This window comes from Triplophysa dalaica, chromosome 9 (assembly GCF_015846415.1).
Source record: "Triplophysa dalaica isolate WHDGS20190420 chromosome 9, ASM1584641v1, whole genome shotgun sequence".
In the NCBI taxonomy this organism is placed as follows: domain Eukaryota; kingdom Metazoa; phylum Chordata; class Actinopteri; order Cypriniformes; family Nemacheilidae; genus Triplophysa; species Triplophysa dalaica.
This window is the reverse complement of record NC_079550.1, coordinates 13095391-13119840: the sequence shown is the minus strand read 5'-3', so window position 1 is coordinate 13119840 and position 24450 is coordinate 13095391. Positions and strand designations below refer to the sequence as shown.

Genomic DNA, 24450 nt, shown 5'->3' with positions numbered 1-24450 from the left:
ATTTAGAAACGATGCTTTAGAACGCAAGAGGGTAGGATGGTTGAGCTTGGCAAATGAAATCAATTTGACAACTTGTGCAAAAAATACTGCATTTCTGGTTATAAAAATATGTATGAATTAAAACTTGATTTACAAAAAGGAACAACAATAGTTGATCTATGTAATTATCTAACTATTTCTAATATTATAGACAGTTTCATTGGACGTACGTGCCTGGCCTGAAGTTAACTTTCGGTCTGTATTCGTCAAATTTGATCCTATCTATTAAAAACTTCAAATAACTAAAGGTTCCTGCAACATCAGTTTGACACATTTATCATAGAGTCACTCGACCACTTACATAAGATCTGTTGGGTAAAAACAGACTGTAGCTCATATGCCTAGTGTTACATTTGCATGGGCTCTATTGGTCAGCTAATTTTATTAAGCTAGCTGCATACTGTTAGCTTTTACAAAGTAGAAACAATACCATTTGTGTCACATCGAAAAGTATCCATTCAACTATTATGTCATAAGACGTCTGTTAGATAACAGAAGACCTTTATATACGTTTCAGCTTAATATATCTTAAGTTATTCAACTGAGTGAGTTATAGGCCTACAACGTGTAGACACGACTATTGACAACAATAACAGTAGATATCTGTTATCTATGAATTATGGTTCAGTCTTTTTTCAGTCATAGACAAAATAAAGCATTTGTTGTCGGATTAATTTGACAACTTAATAATGTAAATAGGCTTTATATTGACATGTACATTTTAAAGGTCATGTCCTACACGTGAAGTCCAAAGCAGAAGCCATTGCACCCTAATCCCTTTACATTCCTCTTTTCCAAACTACTTTGCACAACCGCATACTGAATACTTGGCATATAATCGGGATTCACTGCATGTAGACGCCATTATTTTCCTAAAAAACATATGTGCGTGCTGTTATGAGATGAGGGGGTTTCTCTATTCAAGGGGAACCCCACACACCCGACGATCACTATGCGTTACTTTCTGATGGTAACACTTCTTGTGTGACTGTTTTCTTTCACAGCATGTTATGCTGTTGGATGCACGGCTGCTAATTTTGGAAGCAGAAGCTGGCCTCCGTTTTGCTCCTCTCCTCGTCTTACCCTTTTCATTATTCCATTCTTCCTCTCCATAGAGACTAAATGAAACTACAGTAAAAACAATTCCACACGTTTCTAGTTGCATGAAACCTGTTAAATTGGCATAATAGGCTATTTTGGTCTGTTCTGGCGGTGTACTAGTAAAACAGCAGGTTTAGATCACATTGACTATCCCAAAAAATACATGATCGTGCTAGCCTGGCAGATAATCAATAAGGGGATAATGGGTAAAGTGATTTTGTCACATTTGTATAGACAAGCATAGTGCAACTGTGAAACAGGAGCCTGGGTATTAATATAGATTGGGGTGGGGGGGTTAGTTCTTTCCTCTTCGATCTGTCTTTACTGTACACACACTTACACAGACTTGTGCCTTCACTGGTGTTTCTTTCACCCCAGCGTTCCTGAACATTCTGGCCCACCCGTCATGTGGCCAGTCATGTGCTTTTGATGCATTTCCTGGGGTGGAACCCCTAATGAACAAATGGGATGCACACTGGAATAGTTAGGCTGCTCAAAAGTGTTAAATGAAATAGGTCGGACAGGCCTACTTTTGGAAATTCACCATAGTAAGATGTTTCAACCCACCTCAAACACATCAATCATCACTGCTCAATGTTATATATATAAAATTATAAACAATTGCATTATATTTGTATTATAAAACCATTGATGATGTATTAGTCAGGGCCAATATTTAATCCACAAACCATGACCAACTTTTTTTTGGGCCTGCTTGAGATACTTAGAAAATGTGTAAATCTTTTAGAATGAAAAGTGCCACAAAAAGCCATTTTGATCTATGCAACAAAGACAATGCGATCTACTTTGACTTGACATTTTCAGTTAAAACATGGAAATAATCTTTCCTTGTGTTTGAGAAGGGTCTTTATGAAGTTAATGTCACAGCCCTCTGTCCCTAGGAACGTGGACAGACAGGCCACAGTGAAGGGGTGGAGACAGCTGTCTCCCCATCTCGGGTGTTGTGATGTCGTTTCTTTCCTTTTAGAACCTCTCAAGGAGCGCAGCTCTCCAATCAGCTTTACGCATGCATGAACCCAGCAACCAATGGGCGGCGATCATCGAAGTATATAAACCAAAGTCTGACATCTTGCAAAGTTGGGCAACCCCTACATTGGCTTTGGTGAACAGGATCTGATCCCAAGGACTGTTACCTTTTCTCCCGTGAAGGTAAATTCAACAAAGGTTTAGAAATTTGGGTTATTTGATAAAACATGACAATCCTCAGGAAAAAAAACTATGAATCTACGTTATACTTTTTCAGTGGAGTAATCTGAATTTGGTTAGGTATACAAATTGTTCAAATCTGATTGGTGTTAATGACTGAAGACTTCATGCATGATATCTGGATTCTTCCTTTTTTAAATCTTAAATATGTTAAATTCTCAAATATGAGATTTTTTTACATTTCTGAACCCCACAACTTCTTATGGTAGGTCTGTTGAAGGCTCGTACTTTAAAAATAAATAACGCATTGGTTAGCAATGAGGAGATTTGCACGCAGCAAAGAGCTGTGTCTACAGGACACCTGTTGTGAGAGTTCGGTGAAGTTGGCACAAGGTCATGACATCTGTAGACATTTATAGAAGACTTTAAGTGACTTGTAGTATGAGCTGAATGCATAAGGGTAACTTCTTAAAACTTTTCTGCAATTTTCACACTTTTCTGCAATTTTCATGAAGCAAAATTTGATTTATATGGAAATACTTTAAGACCAATCATGAGGCCAGTGTGGGGAGCTCCACCCCCAGGAGAAATCAGAGAGGAGAATGTGTCAAATCTGCTGTGAGCGATGGGGGTGTGTTCGCCAGACATGCTAAAAATATGCATCCGACTGCAGATGATATTAGCAGGCAAGCAATGCAACCACTCCTTCATGTGGAAATGTGATGCAGAGGTTTGACCTGTCCACATATTTTGTTACTAAGTGATTGAGGTTAGTTGGGACACAAAAAGTAGTATGCATTTCCCTTGTCTGCAACTGTTTCGACTTTTTATCTGGAACCTAGCTTCAATTATTCTTTCCTAAAGTCAAGTGCAAAAAGCTTGAATGGCAAAATGTACAGATCGATCAATGCCAAAATTCAATTTGTGCAGACATATCTAAGTTTCATATAGTCTCTCTACACTTTGGTAAGTTGTTTTAACCTCTCTTGAGCAGATCAACCTAGCAGTGCAACCATGACTAAGAACTGCAACAACGATCACAAGATGAAGTTCTCCTTGGAGGAGGAGTTCCCTGACCTTTCTCTGCACAACAACCACATGGCCAAGGTGCTGACCAAGGACATTTACAGCAAACTCAGGTCCAAGTCAACCCCCAGCGGATTCACCCTGGATGACTGCATTCAGACCGGCGTGGACAACCCTGGTAAGCATCCAAACACACCAATGTATTAGTCTTGGCCAAACGTCACAAGCAACATAAGCAGTTGATGCAGCACCATAAAGATATTTATAACACGATGGTTTGTTCATGACTCAAGGCCACCCCTTCATCATGACTGTCGGCTGTGTGGCTGGCGATGAGGAGTCCTATGAGGTCTTCAAGGAGTTGTTTGACCCCATCATTTCCGACCGTCATGGTGGCTACAAGCCCACAGACAAGCACGTAACCGATCTGAACTTTGAGAACCTGAAGGTACGGAACCAGTTAGAGAGCATTTACATTTGCGTTATTCTCTGGTTGACCTTTACCTGTCTGCAGGGTGGTGATGACCTTGACCCCAACTACGTCCTGAGCAGCCGCGTGCGTACCGGCCGTAGCATCAAGGGAATCACACTGCCCCCACACAACAGCCGCGGTGAGCGCAGAGCTGTGGAGAAACTCTCCATTGAGGGTGAGTATTAGATCTCCTAGGACATCTACTGGAACATACACACCTCGACAAAGAAGCCATCTAACAAAGAAGCTTGGTTTTGTTTACATTGTCCTTCTTCTCAAAGCTCTGAACAGCCTGGATGGCGAGTTCAAGGGCAAGTACTACCCTCTGAAGGACATGACTGATAAGGAACAGGAGCAGCTCATTGCTGACCACTTCCTGTTTGACAAGCCCGTGTCCCCACTGCTGCTGGCTGCCGGCATGGCCCGTGACTGGCCCGACGGTAGAGGCATCTGGCACAACGACAACAAGACCTTCCTTGTGTGGGTGAACGAGGAGGATCACCTGCGTGTCATTTCCATGCAGCAGGGCGGCAACATGAAGGAGGTCTTCAAGAGGTTCTGTACTGGCCTGCAGAAGGTACATAAGCAGTTTTCTCTTTGCAGTAACCACATATCCACTCCAGGCTTGTGAACTTTATTATGTTGTATTACAGATTGAGGATGTCTTCAAGAAGCACAACCATGGTTTCATGTGGAACGATCATCTTGGTTTCGTCCTCACCTGCCCATCTAACTTGGGTACCGGCCTGCGAGGTGGCGTGCACGTCAAGCTGCCCAAACTCAGCACACATGCCAAATTCGAGGAGATCTTGACCAGACTCCGTCTTCAGAAGCGTGGCACAGGTAACCTTGACATTGTGCATGATTTCTATGGGTTCCAAAAATACCAGTATAACACTCAATGATCATCTATTCATACCTGTGTCTTTCAGGTGGTGTGGACACCGCTTCCGTCGGAGGCGTGTTTGACATCTCCAACGCTGACCGTCTGGGCTCCTCCGAGGTTGCGCAGGTGCAGCTGGTTGTCGATGGTGTTAAGCTCATGGTTGAAATGGAAAAGAAACTGGAGAAGGGAGAGTCCATTGACGGCATGATCCCTGCCCAGAAGTAAATGGCAAACATTGTGCTTTTTTTATTCATTCTTATATACCATCTGACAAGCACGCTCGCTTGACTTTTCCAAGAGACACTCCACACTGCTCCCGTTTTCCTACTTCCTTTCTTTCCTGTCGTCTTCTTTTTTCTTTTTCTTTCTGTACTTCCTATTCCTTCTGTAACATCCTGGGATCAAACCTCCACATAGCTGGGAAACCCTGGCAATGTTGTATTCACCTAAATGATTTTGGTTGTACAAAGTTAATAAACGGCCCCCATGTAACAATCATGAAGTGTGTTATGTCTTTCAATTATTTCATCTCCAAACACCTGAACTGAAAGAAAGAAATAGTAGGTATTCATTTATGAAAGGTATTAACAGTTGACCTAAAAATGAAAATTCTGTCGGTGTAAAGGTATTTGTTCTGCTGAACACAAAGGAAGATATTTGGAAGAATGTCAGTAACCAAACAGATCTCATCCCCAATTGACTCCCATAGTAGAAAAAATATATACTCTGGGAGTCAATAGTCTATTTGACCACTTAAATAAAATAGACGCACAGCTAAGAACCATTAGCAAAATACAAACAACTAAATAACCAACATACTTGTGAGGGTGAGTACATGATGACAATCTTTTCATATTTGGGTAAATTATCCCTTTAAGTTCAAAACATGCAGGGCATAACAATTTGAGGTGTTTTTTAAGGTTTCATAATAGCAAAAATATGAAAAGGAATTAAAATTTAATAAAACAAAGCTCAGATTGAATGCCTGACAAATATATACCTACTGGAGGGAACTGCAAAATTTGAAATATAAAAAAAAAACAGACATCACTTTAAAAAGAGTTAACAGATAAAATGTGTCATGATGTATTTACTTTTGACAATAACTACTGTTATATATATATATATTATACATCCTACATTTTAAACAAACTCCAAAAACGTAAAATCCACATTGTGCCTCCAAAAAGGTCATCAAGCTCTTCAAAGACACTTGCCGCTTAATGAAATTACACAAATAAACAAGACGCACACACAGCTGGATTGTGTGGAATTTATCTTTCTTGCATTTTATCAGATAGCAGAGCTCAGACATTTTTCTTGAAGATGTGGAGTTACTGTCAAAACAGAGATAAAGTCAACAGTCTGTTTGTGGCCGGTCAGCAGAGTGCACTTCTGGCAAAATTACAGAGTTTTTTTTTCTTTAAAAGCAGAACACATACGAGAGCATAACAAAGAGCGCCGTGACTTGGCTCAACAGGTAAATTGCACCATTTGAAGGGAGAACTGCTTTAAAACAGGAGAAATCGCTCACTCAGCCTTAAAGTGCTACGGATCGACCATGTAATATGGGCCTGCTGACATGCAGGCAACTCAAGGACAAAAATAATAGGCTCAGAAAAGCAGACGTCACCTACTCAGCCTGCATCACTGGCAAGACAGCTAAAACAACCAATAAAAGACAGATCACGTTCATCTGTTACAGTTTGTAATGGTGTGGCATTCACATGTGTTGTTGTGAACAAGGATTAAAATAAAAATGAAACACTCTTCTTGCAAGTGCAGAAGAATATACATTAAAATGAGTTAAATAGCAGCAGTTAAACAGGAATGACAATGTACAGAATAAAGATGTGATTGACAAATAATGCCTGGAGTTAAAAAACAACATGGCTAAGACACCAGGTAACATCAGTGGTAAAAGACCCGGTTGGCAGAGTTCCTTAAGTTGGGTTTGTGTGTGAGCGGGTGGCCTGTGTTCCTGCCAGCCTTTATAGCCAGAGAGGGGTGGGGTGTGGGCAGATCTAATTCCATTAATGCTCATCCCACTTTTCAGTCCCATTCTGTCTCTCCCCACCACCCCCTGTTGCTTTCAAAGTTCAATTTCTTTGGACACTTTGGTGGCAATGTCCCGAAAGGCAAGCGGTGCCCCCCACAGGCGCTTGAACCGAACCCCGCTGGTCTCGGCAGGGCCCTTGGGCAGCTGGCACACCTCAGCTTCAAAGGCCACGCGGGAGCCGGCAGCTCCGTGGGTGCAGGACAAGAGGAAGGGCCCGGCCTGGTGAACCTGGCACCCGCAGCCCTGCGCCGCCTCCCGCAGAGCCAGCACCACCTCGGCCGGGTCCCGGGGGCTCCGTACCCTCACATCCCAGCCGCATCGGGGGGTCCGGGGCTCTGACGCTTTTTGATACCCAGATAGATAGCGACTGCGGAGAGAGGAGGAGGCAGGGGGAGGTGAAATGAAGAGTGCGGGGCGACGTATATGGGCAGATGAATGGAAAGGGGGGTGAGATGGGGACAAGAGAGAAATATATTAGAAATATGCAAAGCAAAAACATGAACAATTCACAAGTTGATTTAGGAATATAATATATACATTAATGTCATTTATAATTTTGAAGTATATGATTCAAACAATTTAATTATTCAGACAGAACGCGTCTTGAGCTGTTGACGCGCCTCTTTTGAATTGTTTTCAGGTGGCAGGGAGCCACAAAAACTCAACTCTGAGCAGGATAGCGCTTGACGCATGCTATTTTTTTCGCATTGTCCAATCGAATGAAAGGAGAGTAGCGCCATCTGATGTGTTGGGGGAACTTTACAGTTTTTTGAAAAGTCCCTAGACTGATGAAAGATGAAGGAAAAAAGCTTTCCTGTAGCTCAGTGGTAAGAGCATTGTGTTAACAACGCAAGGTTGTGGGTTCGATCCCAGGGGATTGCAAATACCTATGTAAAATGTATAGGATAAAGCAATGTAAGTCGCTTTGGATAAAAGCGTCTGCCAAATGCCTAAATGTAAATGTAAAAACTAACTGACGTGGGTTAACCGAGGAATAATTATCCTTGACTGACAGGACAACTGTTTCGGTGGTAACCTAGCAACATAAAGAAAAGAGAAGAGTCAACCAAAAGAGCTGTGCGGCGGGATTTCGAACAGAAAAGGCGCGTTCTGTGTGATCGTCTGCCATCATTTTGAGATATAAATTGTGATCTTGAGGAGGAAGTGATCAGGTAATCGCTAATACCGTTACCTTGCAGGAACCACTGGAGTTCTTCAGGATAATACAACCATATTTAAAACAAGCAGTTCAATTTAAACATTATGTGACCGTCAGCAGTAAGTCATGAAACTGTGTTTTGTTGTTGTTCTGAATAAAAGACTTTTAAACAATTTGAAGGCACTCAATTGTTACTGCTAAAACACGGGGCTTTATGATTTAAAGACATACAGCATTCATACTAAATGTAGTGTGCACATACAAATAAAATCATACTAAAATAATATTCAAGCAAAATGTATACATATGCTAGAGCCGAAACATATCTCAGAACCGAATCCTGTGCAGCCATACCGGTCATGCATGCTTTAAAAATGCCTCATACACTTGATCTGTAGGATTAAATCTCAACCGTGAGTAAAACTGCATTCAAAGTGCACACGTTTTTGACTTACAACGTGTCCAGATTAACTGAGCACAGATAATAAACAAAAGCACGCAGCATATCATTCAAACATCCATGTTTAAACAAACTGATATATGACTGTGACTTTCCAAATGACTTGCAATATTAAACAATTGTAAATGGATTTTACCGTGTTAAATGGAAAGGGAAGGAAAATACAGAGATCTATATAAACTCTACATAGATCTACGCTAGCTTTGAAGCACAGCATACACGGTTTACTAAGGAATTGACACAACTCAGTCACATTCTGATCAGTCTGATCTGTCATGGTACATGGCACATGCTAGAAATTACCTGTTGTTTTTAGTCTGACTTTTTGTAGCTGTATCTGTAGCTTAAGAAGAAGTAACAAAGACAATAGTATGTGTGAAATGATTTGCATTAGATAATTTTTCCTGAACCATATAACGTTCATGTATCTATCCAGACGACATTTATGCTATGACTATATAATCTACCTATTTTCCGTTTTCCTTCTGTTTGAGTTTGCTTGTTTTCTGAAATGAAGAAAACGGTCCACAAATGGGGGACGGACAGATTGTGTGACTCGCATAATAATATAGAATTAGTTCTATGGAGACACTCACCTTGTGACCGGAGATCTGGAGACTCTCTCAGGTTCGTCTGTGACCCTCAAGAGGAAGAAAAAGGTCCATGTTAGGAATCAATCACCCAAAAGAACGGAGTTTAGTACTCTTTATCCCGCCCCCTCTGTACAACGATCAATTGCAAGATCGAACAACACAGACTTGCACAGTCACACTGAAGTCACCATTTGCAATCCACAAAAGTCACTGACAACTAAAGAAACGCAATGAACATGCTAAACAGATACAACTATACGTTTTTAGAGGGCTCACTCATGTAATTGACAACATTTTTGTATATTGCTTACCCAACAAAGCTTGTTTTTCTACACACGCATGCACGCACACACACACACACACACACACACACACACACACACACACACACACACATATATAATATATATAAACACTTAACATCTCAATAAACAAGTTTCTTCTATATTTGAGAGTTTTTTAATCTTGTATTCTTCATAAGAAGCATTCGACGTTAGAACAATAATAGCAGTCATTATTAATACATTGCAAATAAAAGAAGCCACTATTCTGCTAGTTAAAAGATGTCCACAGGGGGGCGCTGCAGTTCAAGGCTGCGTGCACAAGTGACCTTTAAACTGATGTAGCAAATGAGGCAGCCAATGGATTTCCTCTTAAAGGGGCAGTACACAGCCCTCTTGCTCAATGGTTAAGAGTGAAAATGGAGGCTCTCTATCGGGTGTAAACAATACTTGGACAGAAATCACATATGGCAAGCAGGGGAGGCAAATGAGCTTGGCCAGCAGTGGGTGGCATTTGCAACACAAGGATAAAATGCAGGTTACATAACTAATCTGGGTTTAAAGTGGCTAGGGGAAGCCCAAGCTTCCTTCTACAAAGTAAAATCAAGTTGAAAATGATTTCAACAGATTCATATGCAGCTCAATCATTTTACTAGAATGTAGGCTATAACTCTTTATAAGGACACAAACTATGCTTTGGGCCAAGCTAAGTGCCATTCCTGTGAATGAGTCAGAGTGAGAGAAGCGATGCAGGTGGTGTAAAAGGCCCCATGAGAACAAAACAAAAGTAGAACCATTTGACTATAAGTTCTGAATGAAAAACCTGTTGTCATTCTTTGTCACCCTCATGTCTTTGAAAACCTCATTGACTTTCAGTCTTAGCTTGATAAACAAAAAAAGTGTTATATTAGGGTCCAAGTTCCAAAAATGACACAAGTGGTTCATACTATTTCTCATAAACTGTTGGATTTAGGAATCGTGAAAACAACCAAAATGTATTGTGTCTTCCAAAGAAGAAATAAAATCAAACAGGCTTGAAACAGGTTTGAAAAGACATGAGGGTGTATAAATAATGACTGTATTTTAATTTCTGGGTGATCTGATCCGTTAAACAGTTATTTAGTATAAAATGAGCTCAAGGGGGTCTCTGACACCTAGTGCCAACAAGGGTACCAAAGAGAGCTGAGGTGAGAGATTGAAAATTGGACAAATGACAGAAGACTGACTAGACACGTGCCGGTATTCGGTAATACAATAGAAATGTTATATTACACATTAGGAGGAATGTACTTCAGTTATTTAATAAATAATTGATTTGATATTGTGGCCTTAAATCAAGATGCCATATTGTAATGAAATAAAAAGACTGATAAGACCTTATTTTTAAAAGACATTGTAACTATATATTTTTCTGTAACACTTTACAATAAGGTGCTAGTTGTTAACAGTAGTAAATTAATTAGCCAACAACATTAGCTAACAATGAAAATTTTTCTTCAGTATATATTAATTCGTTGTCATGTCAATACAGTTATCATGTTAATTCATGGTGCATTTACTAACACCGTGTCTACACCGGACGCGACACAACATGACAAAAGACATTAGAAACGGATTAGAACCAATCATTATTAAAACTTTTGTCCACACTGGATCGCGCATATGGCGTCCGGTGTAGACACGGTGTAATGTGCAACATTTGATTTTAATAATGATTTAGTAAATGAACATGATCTAACATTAAAAAATGCTGTGTTTGTATTGTTTATTGACTGCTGATTATCCTTAATAAGCAGATAAGGCCGTGAACACACGTAAAACAGTTTTCCTTAATTTTCTTTTTTATAAACAAAATATATCAATGAACAATAACATTTATTTTACGACCTACTTCGTAATGCGAAACAATGCTGCGATGAAAACTTTAGCAATTAGGAAAAAATGGGATACCGGCACATGTCCGAGTCTGACAGATGGAAGACAGGCCACAAACAGGTAAAAAACTTACTAACTGTTTTTGATCCCTGTGGCAGAGTGCAGCCCGAGACGGACTTGCTTGAGCTCTGGCGCTTAGATGGGTCAAGATTGACCCTAAGAGTTGATGGGGGAGGGAAAGAAAGAAAGAGAAGAAAAGTGTGGAAGCCAGAAAGGACAGGAAGATTCAGAGAAATAAGATTGCAGCTGATTGGCAAGGAAAAAACGAATAAAACAAAAATACAGTGCACCCAACAACAGCCGAGACCAAGAAAAACAAGAGGAGCGAAAGCTGTTGGTTAATAACACAGGAGGCTTGAGGCAGTGTAGTACATGTGCATAGTTAAGATTTTCTCATTGGATGTCACCCTAGACAGGTGCTGAATCTAATCACCGAGCTTCACTTCAAAGATGGAAGTGTTGCCTGTAATCTAATAAAGAGTTCCTTCCCTGTATATCTTTGTAAAGTATTTATTTTTGGCGTTCGGCCCAGGAAGGCACATAAACAATTTCGCTGAAGAGCAAAGAGCCCCATCAGCGTTCCTACACACTACTGAACATTTCAATTAAATTACCGACTCCAACCTAACTCCGTTACCTCCACAGGACAATGGGCACCTAACCAAATGAAGGATGTCTTCATTGGCTGACTGGCTCCGGCGGTGGAGCCGGTGTCATTTTGATTTCCTGTGGTTAAACATTTTTACACACTACATTGCCATCTTTAAAAAGATAGGGAGGATACAAAGAACAAAGCAGTGGAAGTCACTTTGCACAAACGGAGACTTCTTTTTATCTCTTCGCCGATCTGAGATCCTCTTTAATCTCTCAAAGGCTTATCCTATGAAGTATGAAGTCAACAGAGGAATATCTTTCTTTCCTCTTACCTGCGGGTGAGTTTGGAGGTAAGCTTGGAGAACAAATTGGTGGTCGCACGGCTGCGCGAGTGTGGCAGAGGGCTGGCATCGTGGGATAGGGTGGGTGAGGTCGGTGGGGCGTGGGTGGAGGGTCGGTGGTCCCGGAGCTGGCCCCCGTGAAACGTGCTGCGGATGGTGGAGCCCCGAGTCAGGCGAGAGCGCTCGGAAGATGTGGAGCTGGAGGCCCCGGCACCAGAGATACTGTGGGTGGATGGGGAGGCTGGAGGAATTCGATGTGACAAGGAGCTGAGAGGAGAAAAGAGAGAAGAAGACAAAGTTTAGAACCAAATGTAGCATTAACTTCATTCGTAAGGAATTTAACATTTCTATGGAATATTGCAATGTTATTTAGCAACTCCCAGACGACCCTCCAGAAAATCTTAACCACATAGCAACACTTTGGCAACCATCTAGGACACGACGATGGCAACTGTTGCATTAACATACACTCACTGTTTCTTTATACCTGTAAATTGTAAAGCGACTGCTAGAACAATAGTCTCACTCATTGGCAGGCATCATGGCTTTAAATAAATGGCAATTTGAAAGCTAGATTTAATCCATGAAACAAAGCACTAAAGAGACACAGTCACAACTCTGGCATGATACGATTAGACGGATCAGATCGCGGTGTTTGGAAAGACAGCTGTAACTGGGTCTAGTCGAGCGGAAATGTAAAGCAGAATTCTGAGTCACTGTGGCATGAACTCTTGTGTTCGTATTCCATCCGAGAAACAGCCACTTAAGGCAAATTACAACTGAGCCCTTAGTGGAATAAAGCTTCCACACGGACTGCACATCTGAAGCACAAAGACAGATATGCAGGGAGAGAAGGAGCGAGAGAGAGAGACATTACACCACAAAAGGCATTCTGTGCATGTTAATATACGTAGAATTTTTAAAAGAGTGTTGCTTGTCTATCTAAAGCTCTTCCGAGTGTTTTGGATGTGTAAAATAAAACTAAAATAAAATAGAAATATATAGCAACACAAAAAATAAACAAACAAATAATAAATTGACAAAAGTATATAACATAATTGCAAAAAAACAAAACAAAAAAAAATACAATGTAATAAAAAAACAAATATTCTACCTCTGTTGCTATCGACTACTAAAGTTTCCTGAGTTTGCCTACTGATCAAGTAATTCTAACTTGAAAATTAAATATTTCTGTCACTATATAGACGGTTTCGTCTGATGCACGTGCATGGACCAAAGTTAAATTCTGCTCTATTTGTTGATCCGTCTGTCTACTGTCTATTTATATTTAATAATTATTAATAAAATAATTGTTTTATTGCATAATAATTGTATTAAATAAAAAAGTTGTTGAATGTTATTGTATATTAATTTAGTTAAATAAACAATTTGTTGAATGGGTAGTGTAACTTGCTTGCATTTAAGTTAAGTCAATTAACTGTTCTTCTACTGGTAACCTGATAAAATAATATTGGCTAAACTTACTTTTTAAGTTGCTAGCTAATGTAATTTACTTGTTATTTCTTTTGGTTGTTTTATTTGTGGATGTGTACCGGAGCTTAAGTTTGGGCCAGAAACGCGTGTATGTGTAGTAATGTTTGTTTATGTTGTTGCTTTGAAGCAGTCTTTACAACTTAAATCCCTCCTTCAAATTTTTTTTATGGTTCATCATCACCAAGTGAAAATCAAAAGTTTGTTGACTCAAAAAATCCCCACATACATTCATTTCGGAGCAGTTTTTTTTTCTTTAAATCTTAACCTGAAATATGTATGAGCAACAATAAGATTGATATCTGTTGAGGTGGGTTAATGTCTCAGCTCTTGGCATTCAAAAGCCTCTGTCCTCTTCATCTCACTCAGTTCTGGCACTAATCTAACAGATCTCACATGCTGTCTCAGTCTGGCTTGAGCCACTTTACTTAACGCTCTAAATATCTCTGCTCTCATGGAGCTTACACACACACACAGGATTCCCTGTGACAAGGTTTCACATATTAGCTCCAGCTGGGCAGCTGCAATGCAGTCATTAATAGCAGCACTCGGCAGAAAATTAGCCACAGAAATAAAAACAGCAATGAGATCCGTACAAGACCAAACGGAGTCAGAATTTTGTGATAATCTCACATGCGTCTCTTTTAGACAGATCTATAATGTCTCACATCGGCTCACAAAAAGCTTGCTATTAGAAGACACATTTCAAAACGAACATTTCTAATAAACGTCTTAGAAGAATAACATTTTAGCTTCTGTTTTTTATAATTTGGGGCGTGCCGTCAAATGTCGTGTGTCCCTGAGACGGAGGTCGGAAGTCCGACCTTGAGTGTCGTCCTATACATTCCGTGTGTTACGAACTGGCAGACAGGAGAACAGGGAGCGGATCCAAATGCAGTATAGTCTCTTTAATTTAAGTCCACAGAATGACTACAAAACCAAAATGTGACATAAAATCCAGGAAACACGAGGGCTTAACATGTGAGATGTAGCGTCCAAGAAAACACCACAGAGTAACATTAGCAACGATTGACAACTGACTATTTAAAACACAAAGATGAAGGGACAAACAGGAAATGAGGCATGGCTGAAACCAGTTAACAATCACAAGACGCAAGGCATGATGGGATATGGAGTCCTAGTCCAAAACACAGGCAGATACTCTTTGCAATGTGGTGCCCTCAGGTGGAGACCTGAGGCGCCAGCAACAAGGTGTAACAGTGTTTGAGTTGGGAAATATGTGAAATCCGAGTTGTGTGGAACGCAGCATGAGTAAATTCTCTGAGCTATGAGAAAGCAACCACTGAGCTATAAAATGTTCCTGCGGCTAGCATGATGAAATACACTGGAACAGCATCAGGCTGGGTGGATGTGTACAGAAAAGTGCACGTGCTTGAGTGTTATGTTTGCAAATTTAAATCTATTACAAATGTATATCCTTCAAACCACTGATGATGATTTTCAGCATATGGACACTTGCACTGTACTAAATGGCTTATGGGAGGTAAGCATCTTAAGGTCAAGCAGGCTTGTGACCCTCTTTCGGTCTCTCTTTCTGAGTCACATGACAGCCAATCTTTGAGACTCCCCCAAAGAGGGGGAAGGAGAGAGAGTGAGAAGTCTGGGAAACAGTATGATAGAGAAGAGGGTGATGGAAGGACAGAGAAGCAGACACCATCTGTCACAGCTGAAGCATAACAGAGCAAATCCATCTTGATAAAAACACACAGGAAAAATCTTTCAGCATGTAAATTACAGGCCATTGCTGTGGACTTCTAAAACCTTTCTTCTATTGCAACTAGTCTGTGTTCACTAACCATTTCAAAAGGGTTATATTAACAGACCATCCAATTTTTTATTTCATCAGGCTCTTTAGATGTTTTGTGATCTTTTTAGACTAGTGTCTGTTAAACTTCAACAAAATCAACCCTCAGGAGTGACAAAGTCATCCAACAGACTGACAGCATGACAAGATACATGAAAACTGTGATAAAAATCCTAAATACATGAACAAATATTACTAAAGTATAGCTTAAAAGTGAATATAAACTTGCAGTATTTGATGTCTGAAAAAATAAAGAGCAAATACAGAGCGTGCACTATACACTGACACTGACGTTTCCTTTTTAGCCAGGTACACCGTTAACGTTTAAAAAATATTACTGTTAGTTGCACAAAAAAAATCCCCCCATGCCTCTTATAAGTGTTTTTTTGTTAAAGACACTCTTGAATATACCTCATTTAATAATTCAATTAACAGACAGAAAATTGAAATGACACACAAAAACATACATGGAGTCACATTACCTGTTTTCTTTTCCATTCTGCAGTAGTGAGTGTCTATCGGTGCTGGTGCGATCTGTACATACATAAGTGTTTCTGCGAGTCATGGCACTGGCGGGGATGTTATTCTAAAACAAGAAAAAAGAAGCAGGTATTTAGAACCAAATAAGAAGGATTAAACACATATTATGTCCCACTGGTGCATTCTTAATAAATCAATTGCTTAGACACGTGTCCTCTAAAACTAAGCTATTTTTTGTCTGTTTTAAGTAAAATATATCTAAACAATTAAAATATTTACTCGTACTTTTCCAGTTTTTTGCAGTGCATTGTGCCTTATGAAACTTTCAAAGGACAAGCTGTTTGTGTGCTGAGGGAATGTAATTCATGACCCTGTGACTATCGAATGCCGATTCCGACTAGTCTGAACAAGGTCCATTATATCCCGAGGTAATGTTGTTGTCATTGGTTTATCTGGTGTAGGAAAGTTCTGCAACTCTTTAATGGACGGCACTTTTGCTTTCATCAGGGTAATTTATGGTTTCATCTACAGCATTGACAAGTCATTTTCCTAACACGTCATGTGTCATTACCGTCGTCGCGTTGATCTCCTTGCGGCGGTCTGGGATCTCTGCCTTGTTGGGGTTGTTGGCTGCGCTGACCATAGGGCTGGACGGAGGGATGCTACGACTGCCCACCACACTGCTGCTGGTTTTACGTGAGGGCAGACGCTCCTCCTTCAGATCCCCCTCACCTGTGCTGGTGGGGCTGCGCTTGGGGAGGGCTGCTGGCACTGACGGCCCACCTAGAAAAAGACAAAAGTCAACAATGGAAGAAGACTGTCATGAGGGACATGTTGGGTAGCAAAAACTGCTCCTTTAAAAGTTGATTGCATCATATTATATTATATGCACATTTTTCTTAAAAAGTGGTTCACGGTCTTACAGAAGTCACTGTGTCTCCTCTGCCGGGAGTAGGTGGAGGCACTGCGCTGAGGTTTACTGTGGGTGGAGGCAGTGGTGGAGCTGGACGAAGAGGTGGACGAGTGTTTGCTGGTGCCATTTGTGATGGGGCTGGCTCGAACCCGTGCTAGAGACAGACTGCTGCTCGACCGGGACTCCATTCCATCCTGTGTAAGATGTCAGACATTATAGACTTCCAGTATAGGAGAACATTTGGGATCTTATACAGGGGTTCTCAACCTTTTTAACTCCAAGGCCCCCCACTGTTTTCCACAATATTCAAATTTCAACCCAATAAAATATTTCAGAGCTTGATATTAACTGTTTTCGTTATAAAAATGGAAAAACAATTGGAAATATCTTGGTTTGAGTAGTTACATTAGTCATCCTGAGGGCCCCCTTGGAATTCAGCTGGGGCCCCCTTGTTGAGAACCTGCACTTATGTCAGGATGTCTCACCTCGGTTTTGCGGCCTAGCAGCAGATACGTGGCAAATATCTCATTGTATTTTTGTGTGGTTAGTGCGTCTTTGATCTCATCACGGGAGTAACCCATTCCTACCATTACATCTGTGTGGACAGAGAAATACAACAGTGACTTTAAAAACTCATTCTTAAACTTTACCATTTTATGCATTTTCTTTATAGATCCAAGATTTTTAACGCAGCAAATCAATGTTGCATTGATGCCTATTGTAGTGTTTTAAACAAAGGCTGACACATGACAGCCCAAGAGTCCAGAAGATTGATAGGATCAAGAGTAATTTGGGCCAAATAGGGCAGAGGTCTCTAACGTCTCTCACCTATACGGCTGGTGTCATTATAATCCTCCACAGGCTCCACATGTGGCTTCAACTCGTCTCCTTCGTACCCAACATTCAACCATTTATCTTTCATGATTTGCTGAAAAGGAAGAACAGAGTGTCAGGCAAATGCCGATGTCAGCAAGATCCACGCACACTCAATAAGACTTGAACTTAGAAGTGTAGTTCCTCCTGCTAACCTCCAAGGTGCAGCGTTTGGTGGGATTGAGCACCAGAAACTTGCGCAGGATGCCCTCACAGTCAGTAGACATGTAGAACGGCACTCTGTATTTTCCTCTCAACACGCGTTCTCGCAGTTCCTGAGGGAACAACACAAACTTCTGTTTAAAACCTAATCTGATGTGAACCAGTCACCCACCTGATCTCCCCCCGGCACGGAGAAACAATCTGAGCTCACTTGACCTACAGTACTTGGGAGAAAAGCAATTCATAAGACCACATGCTGCATATGAGACACAAGAGAGCTCTAAATAACTTCTTTAACAGTTTTGCTTATGGCTCCAGACTACATTGCATATCATGTGTATGCAATTAATAAGCATTTATAATGAGCATTTCTATGTGCCAATATATCAGAGTTTGAAGTTTTAGTACTGCAGTTTTATATATATTATAAGGGATTTACTTTAAGGTTCTGTCCATCAAAAGGTAGGGACCCGCTGACCAGCGTGTAAAGTATGACCCCCAGACTCCAGATGTCCACCTCTGGCCCGTCGTACTTCTTCCCCTGAAAGAGCTCAGGAGCAGCATAGGGCGGACTGCCGCAGAACGTGTCCAGCTTATTGCCCATCGTAAATTCATTACTAAAGCCAAAGTCAGCAATCTTGATGTTGGTGTCCGCGTCAAGCAGAAGGTTCTCCGCCTGAGAGAGGTGTAATAAAAGAAGTATATGATCAGGAATGAGCAGGAGTAAAACCGCAATACATTTTACTTAATGCCGATATGGATGACTAAATCATGACAAAGAACAATAACCTTAAGATCCCTGTGAACGATATTCTTCTGATGACAGTAATGAACTGCAGACACAATCTGAAACATTGACATGAAGAGTATCTCTGTTAACAAGAAAGATACACAACGTCCAGAGACAATCCTACATTTAAATTCATAAGAAAAAAAAATGTTTACAGTCTTAAATACCTTTGAAACAACATGCTTCAAAAAACTCAAATATTAACTACAGCAAAACTAAACATTTTTAAGAAGTGCTCAAAATGTGTCCTACCTGCCGGAATTTAGCACGTGCCTCCTTTTCCTTCATTCTGCCATGAGATACGAGGTAGTCGAATACTTCACCTACAACAGAATAACAATTTATTGAAAAAAAAACTTGTGTTAAAGACTTTCTGCTTTTCCAAGTGTAACGTTTGACATTTAGTAAGCCATTCTTTGGCTGATTTTCCATATACATTCCTAAACAAATAAATTGATCCAACAACCACAAATAAGAGACGGGTTAGAGATAAAATTGCATTCAAGTTTGTTTTTCCCATATAAAAACAATATTTTTTGCTAAATGTTGCAAATTGTATGCTTAAAACAGGACAAAATATTTTGATTTGCCAAATAGGGTAAAATATATAAAAAAGTTGTCGACAATGGTGTGACTGCAAAATTTAGTAAACAAACTGTTCATATTTACATATATTATTCACATTTAAATTGATCATATAAATTGGCATGAGAGAGTTTTATCTTTATCTTTCTTATTTTTTACATTTTTGTCTTCACACCATAGGACAAATTTGCACATTAAACCGTCAACTACACATATACCATCATAAAAAACATCTTCAGGGAAAGCGTTACATCCTTAAACAACATGACCAATGGACACTATAGAATCATTTAGATTGATAAAATCCGTGAAATCAATTAGGAAATTTCTCACTAATGAAGTTGGCTACTTAATCCTGGAGATCAGACGCAATATGTCACACCACTACGTATTCATTTACGCCAGAATTAGATTCATTAGAGCAAAGTACACATAATGAATAAGCTTCCAATGAGATGTAAAGCATGGGACAGATTGCCGATGTCTAGTATAAGCCTGCAACTGCTGAACATGCATGTGTGTGTACCCACTGCCCACACGAGAATAAGCCTCATCAAAAAGATTAAGAGTGGAAACGTGTGATCCATTATGAGAGCAGCTGATCTGAAAGCCCCAAATAGGACTGAGAGACTCAACAGAGACAGACTGAACTGAAGTTTAAATAAACTCTATCTGTCTTGCGGGAAATAGGTTTAATTGCTGTGCAGTGCGGATCTGAATTCACTGAATGCACATGAGAAAAGAAAGACGAGAGGAAGAGAGACGTAACAGACGTGGTTCTTGCAGCTGCACTCAGCTTGATGAGACAGACTCACACGTGCATGTACAGTATACGTGCCAGCAATTAAAGACACGTGTGCTCATTCATACATGTATTTATCAAAGCTCATGGGTATATATACAGTGATAAAGTAGGAACAGTATATATACGGTTTCATCGAATGCACACGCCTGGCCTGAAGTAGACTTCTGGTCTGTGTTTGGTTAGTGGCTACTTATATAACCTATAATGTAAATTTTATTTAGTTTATATTAACATAAATATATATTAATACAAAATAATACTGGCTGCTAGACATACTTTTTATTTGCTAGCTAATGTTATTAACTTGTTATTTCTTTTGCTTGTTATCACAGACTATTACTATGCAGATGTGTACCGGAAGTTGAGTTTGGGTCACAAAAGTGTGCATGCACAGTAATGTTTGTTTATGTTGTGGCTTTGAAACCGTCTATACATGTGTATGATCTTACCTCCACTGGCATACTCCATTATAAGGTAGAGTGTTTTTTCTGTCTCAATCACCTCAAAGAGCTGAACTGTAGAAACGAGAAGGCAAATATAAAGGTGAGCGTAATATCACAATCACATCTGGGGTCAACTGTGGAACGCTGAGGTGTAATGAAGTTATCAGACAAACTTACCTATGTTTGGGTGGTTGAGGCCCTTCATGATCCGTACCTCTCGAAAGAGCTGAAAAAAGAGAAAATACTTTTATAAATAACTGTATGGACAGCCGAGGTGAGACATCTCTGACAAGAGAGCATATAATGCTGTCATATAATGTAAATGCATGAAGCATTTAGTTAGCGTCAGACCAGTTGGATGTGAGCAATTTGTTTTAATAGACACAACATAGAAGTACACAGTGAGGTCCAAAGGGACAACCTGAAACGCATGTATTGGCATAACATGTTATTTTGTTTTAATTCAGCAGTTTTCCAGGTACGAATCAAATGTAAGCAAATTTGTGAGATGTTAACTCAGGTTACATCTTCTTGTTTTCACTTAAGCACACACAATGCTCTTTAGACAATTGTGAAAGTAGGATTGGATAACATGGATGTCTTGACGTTAAGCATTGTCATGTGGTTGTCCTTCAGACAAGTAAATTTGTTATTTACTTGTCCCAGTAAAAATATTACTTGTCCGAAGATAAAAATTCATTCATAGTGTCTGCTGTGGCCACCTAAATTTGTTAACACCATGATTGCTATAGAACAAAGGCAAGCAGTAATAATTGTTAGTGTCAGGGATGTACTTTAACTTATAGTACACATAGCTCTGGTGCTACAAACGCTTAAAGTTTTGTAGCACAGGCCAAACAGTTGTAGCACAAGTATAAAAAGTCTGTTGTCTGCTCTAAAAAATATGCAAACACTGTTAAATCCATCCATGTAAATAAAAATATAAACATTCTGCTTACTATAAACAAAGTTAAAACAACCAAACTACGGGACGCGTGAAGGGACAAACTGCTAGCGCTTTTTCAAACTGCGTTATTTCATGTCTGATGTTGAAATCTAAAATGCTAAATTAAGATTACCTTGCAGATATTCCATTCATGGATTCATGGCCCTGTGAGCTGCATTAAACAGTTTCTTAGATTTTCATTAAAGAATTTGACATGAAAATGGTGTTACGTTAGATAAAAAGTAATAAAAAGATTTAAAACGATTTATAACAGAGGGGCGCCCTATTTGCGCTGCGCAACCAACCAGCACCCTCAACCCCCCGGATTTTGGTACACAAATGTTATCAGGTATTGTTTAACCACAGCTGTCGTCTGTGTTTTTGTTTGGCAATGACAGCAGGTATGTATTAAAATATCAAATTGGAGACCGTATTCTGTTGATTATGGCACTGAACAACACAACAAGAGTATTTTAAACTCCTTATGTAGCCAAATCTGTGCTGGCTTGTATTGGCTGCCTCCAGTTTTCCTTGTGTTTTGCCTCCAGCTGATGCTGTGACGTAAGCTTGACGTCAGCGTTAAAGGGGTCTTTATTCCCTCGATCATCACTTGTGTAGTATGTTAATCTGTAAACCTCATTCGCTTAGACACACAGAACAGCCAGATTACATTTAAAAGCAGGATTTCGGATCCGCATCTAGTTATATGGACTCAATGTGGTGAGCCATTGATTATCGCCACACACACACACACACACACAAACAAGCACAACCACTACAAAGACAATTCACAAAAACACCCAGCTCTGTCTAATGCACCTATTCTTATTATTCTTAGCACAGACCGATTTATTTGTAGAACAGTAATAAAAATAATTTAACATACTTGTCCATTCGGGAAAGTAAAATTCTCTCTCACTTGCCCATACAAAAATTCACTTGTCCCGGACAAGTCAAGCCCAGACATGGATCTTTAGGTTTTAGAAAACTTGTGTGCAGTCAATAAAACGAAAGTGGGACGAAACCTATACTTTTTACTCAAATAGTCAGACTCATGAATTTTGTAAACATCCCCCCTGTGGTCATGTAATGTGGGACCATGACATACATGACATCACTCTGCACATAATTACATCAAAAAATACCAGAAACGTACACCAAATGCCACTGCAGAGACTCATGGGTATTCATCAGCCAAAAAATGAATCTTCCAGCTAATCTTTCTTTTGTCTAAAACAACAAAGTTGTTCTTAATCCATGAAATGCATACTTACATTTACATTTATGCATTTGGCAGACGCTTTTATCCAAAGCGACTTACATTGCTTTATCCTATACATTATACATAGGTATTTGCAATCCTCTGGGATCGAACCCACAACCTTGCTCTTCCCACTGAGCTACAGGAAAGCTTATAACCATCATGTGACTGTTCCTAATTTTGACATGGCCTTTCTTATACAGATATTGCATGTGTGAAAAACATCCGTGTACTCTGTGAAAGCAGAACTTAAATGCTGCAAGAACCTTGATTAGAGATGAGTCAAAGAGAGAAGTGAGGGACCATTTAAAAGACTTGAAAAAATTAAAAGTATGTGAAAGTCTTTCTGTAAGAGAAACACAAGACCAAGAAGGACAGAGAAAAAACTAAATAAATAGAATCTGAGAGCTTAATTCTTCCCAAACACTGTCAGTCACCCTGGGAGAAAGGGCGAGCGAGACAGACAGACAGGGGGAGAGAGAGGGGCCGTGTTTTGATTAGCTGTTTCTGCCATTGACTAATGTGTGTCCCATCAGTAAGTTTCCAATTACCCGTACTCATGTCGAATTGTCTGTGCAGTCCGTACAGCTTCGCTTCCCCCCAAGCCAAAATCACAGGTTGACATAAGGCAGTATAACACAAAAGAACACACAAGCTGATAGAGACTCAAGGCTATGTTTACTTTCTACACAACGATTATAAACACAATCATTAACAGATTTTCTCTACCGCTGCACGGCCACTGTTGTGTCACCGAACGATGTAGCGTGAGAATGACGCCCTCACAATTCTTTTATGTCTTTTTTTAAAACTGTCTTTATTGCTGACAAGGAGTTTTGTGCATTTTTTATACAAATGTGCTTTATTTGAGCATCAGTTGTTCTGACAAAACCGGTACAGGAGCAGGTTTGCCCCATAGATCATGATCCAAGACATGTATTTTAGAAAACACAGGGCATGTTGAACAGAAATGGTGCTTGTGCAAATGGTTAAACGAAAGCTGACAGTGTGATCACAATGAAACTGCTATCCTGACATAACATCAAACATAACCTCTATCGCACACACAAATGTCTGTGAGCCCCTTGAGACCAGCTCTAATTGAATAGCAGAGACATCTGTTCACCTGAGCTTTAAAGATAACTATCAGATAATCCAGCTTCTCCCTCCCTCTCCTTTTCATCACGCATCTCTCACTCTCTTTTCCTCAAAGAAGGGACTTCCTGGTTCATTTCCCAGGCTTTGGCCTCACGTCAGCGTTGCTATGGTGACCTGGTATTAAGGCACAGACTTATCTCACCCCCTCAGTCTGACAGCGGTGCACCGCTCCCTCACCAACACCTGATGGAAAACCTGCAGCCGCCCGCAGTGCCCTAGCACTCACACTTTAGATAGATTTACTGCCGAGACGTGCTGCGTTTCTTCCCTTCATCCTGTTCCCCCTCTATTCTCCATGGCAACGTTCAGACAAGCAGTGTAAAATGTTTTTAGTTCTTCACAGAATAAAACAAAAAATTATAATTTTACCTAAACGCATATCTATAAATAGTAAAGTTTAAAATCTGAAAAACGAACTGAAATGGTCTCTTAATTTTCCGCTGCATTATATTTTCCTATATATTCACTTTCAATATATTAAAATATTTAATATATATGATAATATATATTTGAAAATATATGTAATAATACAAATTATATGACAATATTACAATATATTGAATAATGCATAATGAATTGACTATTTTCAAATAGTGAAGCACTAG

General features: G+C 39.8%; 2 protein-coding genes across 13 annotated transcripts in view; one reads left to right on the top strand and one right to left on the bottom strand.

Moving 5' to 3' along the window:
- Positions 1 to 2188: 2188 nt before the first annotated feature.
- On the top strand, positions 2189 to 5189 carry ckmb (creatine kinase, muscle b). Of its 3 annotated transcripts, XM_056757306.1 has the most exons (8): positions 2241 to 2310; positions 2854 to 2993; positions 3302 to 3511; positions 3627 to 3781; positions 3848 to 3980; positions 4087 to 4382; positions 4459 to 4648; positions 4738 to 5189. In XM_056757306.1, exons 2-8 carry the CDS (start codon positions 2933 to 2935, stop codon positions 4914 to 4916), a joined length of 1224 nt encoding a protein of 407 aa, XP_056613284.1. In that variant the 5' UTR covers positions 2241 to 2310; positions 2854 to 2932; the 3' UTR covers positions 4917 to 5189. The 3 variants fall into 3 exon arrangements, with proteins under 3 accessions (XP_056613285.1, XP_056613284.1, XP_056613283.1); XM_056757305.1 differs by having other exon boundaries at positions 3627 to 3980; XM_056757307.1 differs by lacking the exon at positions 2854 to 2993 and having other exon boundaries at positions 2189 to 2310; positions 3627 to 3980.
- Positions 5190 to 5950: 761 nt separating this feature from the next.
- mark4b (MAP/microtubule affinity-regulating kinase 4b) overlaps positions 5951 to 24450 on the bottom strand; it is a 34734-nt gene continuing 16234 nt past the window's right edge. The window contains exons 4-19 of one of the 10 annotated variants that reach the window (XM_056757280.1): positions 20658 to 20706; positions 20487 to 20552; positions 18900 to 18970; positions 18647 to 18703; positions 18297 to 18533; positions 17851 to 17970; positions 17651 to 17750; positions 17308 to 17417; positions 16833 to 17016; positions 16481 to 16692; positions 15912 to 16015; positions 12105 to 12380; positions 11252 to 11334; positions 8966 to 9010; positions 8673 to 8712; positions 5951 to 7117 (exon numbers count right to left, since the gene is read on the bottom strand). In XM_056757280.1, the coding sequence (XP_056613258.1) occupies positions 6784 to 7117; positions 8673 to 8712; positions 8966 to 9010; positions 11252 to 11334; positions 12105 to 12380; positions 15912 to 16015; positions 16481 to 16692; positions 16833 to 17016; positions 17308 to 17417; positions 17651 to 17750; positions 17851 to 17970; positions 18297 to 18533; positions 18647 to 18703; positions 18900 to 18970; positions 20487 to 20552; positions 20658 to 20706 (2088 nt within the window). In that variant the 3' untranslated portion in view covers positions 5951 to 6783. The remainder of the gene's footprint in view (positions 7118 to 8672; positions 8713 to 8965; positions 9011 to 11251; positions 11335 to 12104; positions 12381 to 15911; positions 16016 to 16480; positions 16693 to 16832; positions 17017 to 17307; positions 17418 to 17650; positions 17751 to 17850; positions 17971 to 18296; positions 18534 to 18646; positions 18704 to 18899; positions 18971 to 20486; positions 20553 to 20657; positions 20707 to 24450) is intronic. The other 9 variants (XM_056757281.1, XM_056757287.1, XM_056757282.1 and 6 more) reach the window with 9 other exon arrangements.